The sequence below is a fragment of the Buteo buteo genome, chromosome 23, assembly GCF_964188355.1.
Source record: "Buteo buteo chromosome 23, bButBut1.hap1.1, whole genome shotgun sequence".
Classification (NCBI taxonomy): Eukaryota; Metazoa; Chordata; class Aves; order Accipitriformes; family Accipitridae; genus Buteo; species Buteo buteo.
Window position 1 is genome coordinate 23,051,236 of NC_134193.1, and position 7,296 is coordinate 23,058,531.

Consider the following 7,296-nt stretch of genomic DNA (forward strand, 5'->3'; position numbering starts at 1 on the left):
AAATTCCTGTAGAGAATTCCCTGTCTAGCGACCATCTCCCCCATCCCAGGGGCCGCCCCTGTGTTTCACAACCCGCTGCGGATCAGGATGCGGGTGCTGAGCAGCATCGGGAACCCGCAGAGAGGGTGGCTGCAGGAAAACGGGGAGACCCAGTGTGAGATACCGCAGCCACAGGGAATGGGAGGTTTTCCCCCCTTTTTGGATTTCCACTTGCCATGAGAGTAAATATTAATGATTTAAAATGTGATTGAAGATGTTCAATTGTAAAGGGAAAAAAGTACCATTAAATACTCAAATCTTTTACATTTGAAATGTCAAATCTTTCTTTTTGGGTTTATAAATAACTCATAATAACCCACAACAAACCATATAAAAAGCCTTTTAGTTGCATTTCTCCTTTTTCATTTAAGTGTTTTGAAATGCTTCAGAGAATTTGCGATATCCTTATCAACATGATAAAATATGAAACTGTGATTGCCTGCAGCATTTTACAGACATGAATTCCATCTTCACTGATGAGGCCTGATAAGGCGCTGTTGTATAATACAGTGCATAATCTCAAACCACCAGAGTAAGGATTAATTTATTTGAAAAAAAGAATGCTTGCTGACAACCTCTCCTCCAGCTGCCAAGCTGAGTAAAAATATTGTACATTTGTTGTTTATAAATTTGGATAAAAGAGGAATGATGTTTACTTCAGATGGAATATCTTTAGACTCGTATCTGCACAAGAGTTTTTCTTTCTCTAAGTAGATTCTCATATCTTTAAAAAATAAAAAAGCAGCGGTGCCTCTGCATTTGGAGTAGGATTTTGTACGTTTTCAGCCTGCGTCTGAACAGTTGAGTACTTTAAAGCGGGTGGCGAGCTTTCAGCCCTGATGTGATTGCAGGTTGGCGTTGCCGTTAATTTCACTTAGGAGAAGCCAAACCCAAACCTTTGAATTTGTCGGGTAAGAGCTCCTCTGTTTGCTGTTTTTCATCTGCGAAGGAGATAATTACCGAGGCTTCTTTCTCCTCCTGTTGGAGCCATAAAGCGTTTTCCTTCATCGTGATAGATGAACGATCTTTTTTTAACGTAAAATCTAGCCAGGCCGGGTGCGGGGGTTCGAGGGCCGGCCGTGGCGGGGGGCGATGGCGGCCAGGCTGGGAGGTCCCGCGCGACGCCATCGCTCCCCCCGCCCCTTCCTCCCGGGAGAGCGCCGTGCCACCGCGGCCCAGGGTGCCGAGCCAGGCCGCCGATTGTTTCGGTAACGAAGCACGTCATAAACGCATTAGCATAGGCTAACCTTTCCCTGCCGGGAAGCGTCCCTGCCAAGGCCGGGGGCGCTGGGAGCGCGGGGCCGGGGCGGCTCTCGCGGGCTGTGAGGAGAGGCCTCCCCGTCACTTCCACTCAGCGTCCCCCAACTCACGAGCCCCGCGCCTCCCTCTTCTTGACTGACATAAAAATATGTAGCGACAAGCTGTCTGCCACAGCAGAAATTTGATCAGACATTGATTTCAGCAATTGCCTCGATCGGCCGAGACATAAGGCAAATTTGTTCCTGAGCGCTGCTCTTGCCGATGCAGGTCTGACGCGGCGAGGGCCGGCGGCGTGCGGAGGCGTGGGGCGGCGGCCGAAAGAGGGGCTGCGTTTAGGGATAATTGGGAAACCGATCCGAGCGGCCCCTTTCCGCCTCGCAGCGTTTGCGTGCTGGCGGGCCGTATTTGCGGGGACCCGGGCTCGCCGGGTGGAGCGGCTCTGCGGAGGGCTCTGCCGGGCGGAGGAAGGCAATTCCGAACTTTGGGAAGCAGGGGGAGGCGAGGGGGTCAAACAGGGATTGCCCCGGACTCGTCTTCTCGGGGGAAGAAGCTGAAGTGTCGGCCAAAGGGATGTTCTTCATTAAAGCGCGGATGGTCTTTGCAGAAATCCCGAAGTCCTAATTGCAGCTAGCGTCTGGCCGAACGGCTGCTGGTTTCTCAACTTGCCTTTCTGCTGAAGGCTCAGCGTTATCGCAGAGCGTGCTTTCGGCACCCCTCGCCTAACGCCTGCTGCTTTTTCCTTTCACAAATTCTGCAGCCAGAGGGAGTGCAGGAAAATCTCCTTCCCAGAGCATCTCCTCCCAAACCCCGGGCTTGCCAGTCTGATACTTTCAGTGTACGGTATAATTAATATGCGTAATTGTATCAATTGAATTGTTTTTCCCTTTTCAGGCTAATGGAGGCTGGCAGGACGCAACTACTCCATCTTCTGTGACTTCCCCTACAGAAGGGCCGGGAAGTGTGCACTCTGATACCTCTAACTAATCTCCTAGCAACACTTTTTCCCTGAGCTGAGATGCCTTGATTAGCGCATTCAGAGTCACAGGAGAAAAAGGAATGAGTTTTTTGTAGCCAACCACCTACAGCTTTACTGTAAAACCTTGTCTTATTAGAAAACTTGGTAAATCTGTTTTTTAAAGGTATCATAATCATTTGTATTTATACTTAAAACACACAATGTTAAAAAGCACTTTATCCAATTAGGCCAAGATTTAGCATTGTTTATAGCCCTGTAACTATTTTATCATAATTTATTATCAGCAGTTTTAACGATGTTGGTCTAACAGTTGCCAATTACTTGGCCTTAAGGGTAAAAGTACAGGACAAGCTTAACCTCAAATAGCAAGAGCAGACACAAAGAAACACCTCACCTAAATTTAACTTCATGCATATTTCCATGGAAAGTCGAAATGAATTGCAGACTTTGATTGTGTTTAATCTTTTCATATCTCTTATAGAGTTGGAATAAAAAGAGCTGTTCGGTTATTTCGGTTAACAATGGTTGTGTTTAAGAATCCTTATTCGTCACATTTTTGTTGTGATCTATTGTCTTACAAATTAGATTGGAAACCAGGAGGATCTTTTCTTGCTAAAACTACCCGGACCCCGAGTCTCCTCTCTGTATTTCGACACCGGCCATAGGTTGTTCTTAGGAGATGAAGACACTTGCTGCTGATCTCTGTGAAAGCCAAGACCCGGGGTTTTACAGTACGAGCTAGGTGCTGCACACGCCTGCCAAGATTTGTTACCTCTTCTTGGCAGCAAACCACAAACAAACAAACAAAGGAAAAAGCAAAGGAAAAAAGCACCATCATATGGAGTGTTGTACATAGTGTAGCAAAAGAGTATTTATACATCTCACCAATCAAACACAGCTTTATTACCTCATGCGAACTCATACAAACCAATAGACTTTCAACATGTTCTGTAGCTTAGAGTGCTCACTTACTACCTCTGAACGATACTCACGCTGTAGTTTGTCTCTTTCTTATCTTTTTGCATCTTGTAATTAACTCTTTGTTTCCCCATGAAATGTAATGTACATTGTAATCTTTTAAAAGAATCAGGGTTGCATTGGCAACTTTTAAAGAAGCGGAAGTGGAAACATGGGGTCTTAGGTTTAACACAAAACAGTGAAACTGTTGTAAATACTGAGAAACATTTTGAATGTTCTTCATCTTGTTACTAATCCACGCAAAAACCAACAACTAATTGTAATGCATACAGACTTCAGTATTCAGTACTGTATATTTCCCCCTGTGTAACAGGGGGCCCTTTCTTTCTCTCTTTTGTATTGTATGCGATTCTGAAACTGATTGAGTCATGAAAATAATTTGTGGCAGTGATTCTAATGTATTAAACCGTTTCGTGTTACTTTCTAACTGGATTACACCCTGGATTGAAAAGTCTTCCTCGTGGTAGTTATATGTAGTTTCAAACATGAATAAACTTTTTGCTTTCATGATCAAACGTTGATGTAATTTCTTCCTGCTCAGTTTAAGCCAGACCTAGGAGACGAGTAGGCTACCAGAAGTGCAAGCTGTCATGAAGCAGGAGCTGAGCATTTCTTTAAATACCAGTAGGTCGTTGTGCCCTCTTGCCCGGAGGAGATATTGGAAATCCTGGGAGAGGTGCATCCTGGCAGGGAGCAGGAGCAGGAGCAGCGCCTGCAAGGCAGAGGCTTCCCAACCCGCAGGCTGCCCCTGCCAGCCCCTGCCTCCGCTTCCACCCTGCTCTGCTCGGGAGCAAAAATTCAAGTGGAGGCGAAGGAAGGGGTCAGTCCTTTAGATGAGTTTAAAAATCATCATCATATTCACTCTTAATTACCATCTTTATTTAACATTAACTTTGGAATGACAGCCTCAGCTAGCAAGTGTAATGAGATTATAAAAATATTTTTCTTTATTAAAAAAACTTTTTTGGAAGGACGTATATATATAAATGCTAATTTTAAATCTTTTTAATAAAGTAAAGGTCAATAACAGGTAATGGCCTATTTACCATATCTCAAGGAAATTGACTCACAGGAAATCAAATTAACGTTAATCACTTGCAGCAAATGGTCTTTGATAAATATAACTACTTACTACTTGGGTTAGTGTAGCTAGGCAGGAGGAGGGCTAGCGCTCACTACTACCAGCCCGTGCTAGGCTGGAGCCGAGGCTAGGCTGCGCTCGGAGGAGCTGCCTGCCCGTCACGTTTCCTTTCCAGTCAGCTGTTCAAGCCTTTAGGTGTTGTTTTGGTGGCTAAACGATTATTTGCATGATTCAATTAGCTTGTGGGTCAGCTTTTCTTATCAACAATTCTTGTATCAGGTTATTTTGTAAAATACCTTTGTTTACCTGCTCTCACCCCCAGGACCGCGGCCACACTCTTCTCCCTCTGCATCCTGCGTGCCCTTGTGCACCAGTTACTGCTTCTGCTTTTGTTTACGGAGCAGATACAACTTCTCGATCAGTTTTAGAATTGAACATTGCTTCTTTCACTACAGGTGGTGCATTTAAATAAATAAGTAAATAACTAGACGTGCATTGCAAAGCCTTCATTATCAGTTAACGAGAGTTGGGGCAGATGGGGACCGTGGACTTCCGAAGACTTCTGTGTGCAGAGGACAAAGCGCCGAATGATTTGCATTTGCTAATGGAGCTCCCCAAGTCCACACGCTCGGTGTTTATGCTCCAGCTCAAAGGAAACAGTATTTTAAATGTAAAGTGTGTCAGTGGAGGCGTAGGCAGCGTAATGAACACACAGACGTCCCTCATCTTGATCACATCTCTGCTGGCCACAGGCAAGGACCTGTCACACACTGAGGAGGTTCATAGGAAGGCCATCAACAACCTTTGGGCCGCACTTGCATGCCCCGCGCCCGCTGGGCATCATTAGCGTGCTTCTTTACAGCATTAAGGCTTTGGGTCCCTTTGAATTACAAGTGCAATTTGGCCTTTCCTTACATTGGAGAACAGCCACGTGGTTACATGGCAAATAATAAACATCTTATCCTTAAGGCTTGATCACACATCAGAAAGGTTTACTGCAAGCACCAGTATTAGGATCATGCTGTTGATGGTATTGTGTTTCACCCAGTAGCTACGCCCCGAAGGGCCGTCAGAGCCTCGCGCAGGAACAGTTACTCGTGCAAGGATCCCTCCTTCGCGCATGCACCCTGGACGGGGGCTGCGGCCCCCCCCGGGGCATGTGGGACCTCTGCCGCAGGACCGTGCACCCATCCTGGAATGGGGAGGAGACCCTCAGCCCTCGCGCCCGTGGGACCGCTCAGTGCCGCCATCCTGATTCCCCGTGCCCAAGTTTGAGCTGTTGGCGCACGTGAGCGTCACCGTGACCGGAGCCGACGCAGCCCCGTGCCCCCAGTGCACCGTGGTGGCAGAGGAGCAAAGCCTGCCAGCCCCGTGCCCCGTGGCCGTGGCTCCTGCCAGCCCCACGAGGTGCCAGCCTGGAGAGCCCGCACAGAGCACAGCGGGAATGGCCAGGGGATTTGCAGCGGGTCCCAGGAATCGCCATCTCCCGTGCCTGACGAAGGCGCCCGCCACCGCCATCGCCACGCTGCGCAGCATGGGGCTGTGGGAGGCATGAGGGTGTCTGGAGGAGAGACCCACGGCGCTTCCCGGTGCCCGGCTGGACCAGCCGCTTTTGGGACCAGCCCCAGCTCCGTCCGACCTGCTGTGCACCTGGGCCGGGGGGGACCGCAGCGCGGCCGCTGCGCCGAGGAGGGGTCGTGAGAAGCCCCGCAGCCAGGGAGAAACGGCGCCTGGCAGATGCAACCGGGTTTGCGACTCGCAGAGCTGCAGGAGCAGCCGTGCAGCCCTCTCACAGCCCCATGAAGAAAAGCAAACCTCCGTGTGCCAAAAGTGAAGCAGGTGATGACCTACTCTCCCTGGCGTTCAGACACCGAGCTCCCAGCTCCCTCTGTACGTGGCCTTGGATGCAATGAGGGATCCTCAGCCCAGGAAGGGAAGAGTCAGGGAGACTGCGACCTTCCGGCATGGCAAAATCCGTGCCCCACGGGACTGGTTCAATGAGGGCAGCTCCGCTGATGATGCGAACTTGGCATTAAGTGTGCTAGGCTGAACGGTGCGGTGTTACCCTGTAGCAACGTCTTTTGCAAAGACCACATGTGAGTCGGATGTAAGATGCTGATGCCAGTATCTGTGCCATGTATTTCCAATGTGATAAAAATAACTCCGAGTAACTGAAGATGTTTCCAGTTTGTGTTAATAAAATACATCTTTTTAAAGAATGGAATTCTTCAAAGATTGGCAAATTTTATTTTATTTCATTAGCTTTAATGTCACTGCCATATGGACTGTGAAGAAAAGTGAACCATTAGATCAGAGGGACTGAGTTATCAGCATGACACAGAAAGCACTGATACAATTGTTAAGGATAAGCTCTGGGAGTGATTTATTGCATGCATTGTATTAGCCACAGAGGAGTTATGATATGCTCCCCATTCCTGTATCATATTAGGATTTTATTAGTCTAATATGACACGGTAATATAATATATGATTAGAATTCCCATCCAGTTATCCTTCCCTTGGTGGTGGAGAGCAGGAGAAGGTTTTGTGCGCAGCAGCTCCCCAGCCATCATGCCCACGGTGGAGAGGGGACGCCTGGGACAGCATGGCTTCTAAATTGGTCTCCTGGGCTTTCCAGACGGGATGTGGGTGCTGCTCACCTCCCGCGGGCGTGCTGGGCACCCTGGGCAGCCCGTCTGCCACCGGGTCTGTTTTCCCCGTGCACCTGAAATACAAAGCCACTCGCTCCTTCCTGCAACGGGTGGCAGTGGGAAGGATGGTGCTGATATTTAAAATCCTGGCTGACAACTGAGCCGTAGGTGCTGGGCTGCGTCCTAGCAGTACCTGGGGAATCAGCTGTGACATGCCAGAGCAAATCTGCTGCAGGAACCAGCCCTGCCGCAGTGTCCTGCAGCACCGGTGAAGCCCGTCTCGGCACGGTGGGAGGAATCATGTCCATAGGC

At 48.6% G+C, this 7,296-nt stretch overlaps 1 protein-coding gene across 5 annotated transcripts in view; it reads left to right on the forward strand.

Annotated features, from left to right (window-relative positions):
* Positions 1-6,550, forward strand: part of PBX3 (PBX homeobox 3) — a 119,051-nt gene extending 112,501 nt beyond the window's left edge. For 2 of the 5 annotated variants that reach the window (XM_075055791.1, XM_075055790.1), the window contains one exon: positions 13-2,176. In XM_075055791.1, the coding sequence (XP_074911892.1) occupies positions 13-219 (207 nt within the window). In that variant the 3' untranslated portion in view covers positions 220-2,176. The other 3 variants (XM_075055792.1, XM_075055794.1, XM_075055795.1) reach the window with 2 other exon arrangements.
* Positions 6,551-7,296: the final 746 nt, after the last annotated feature.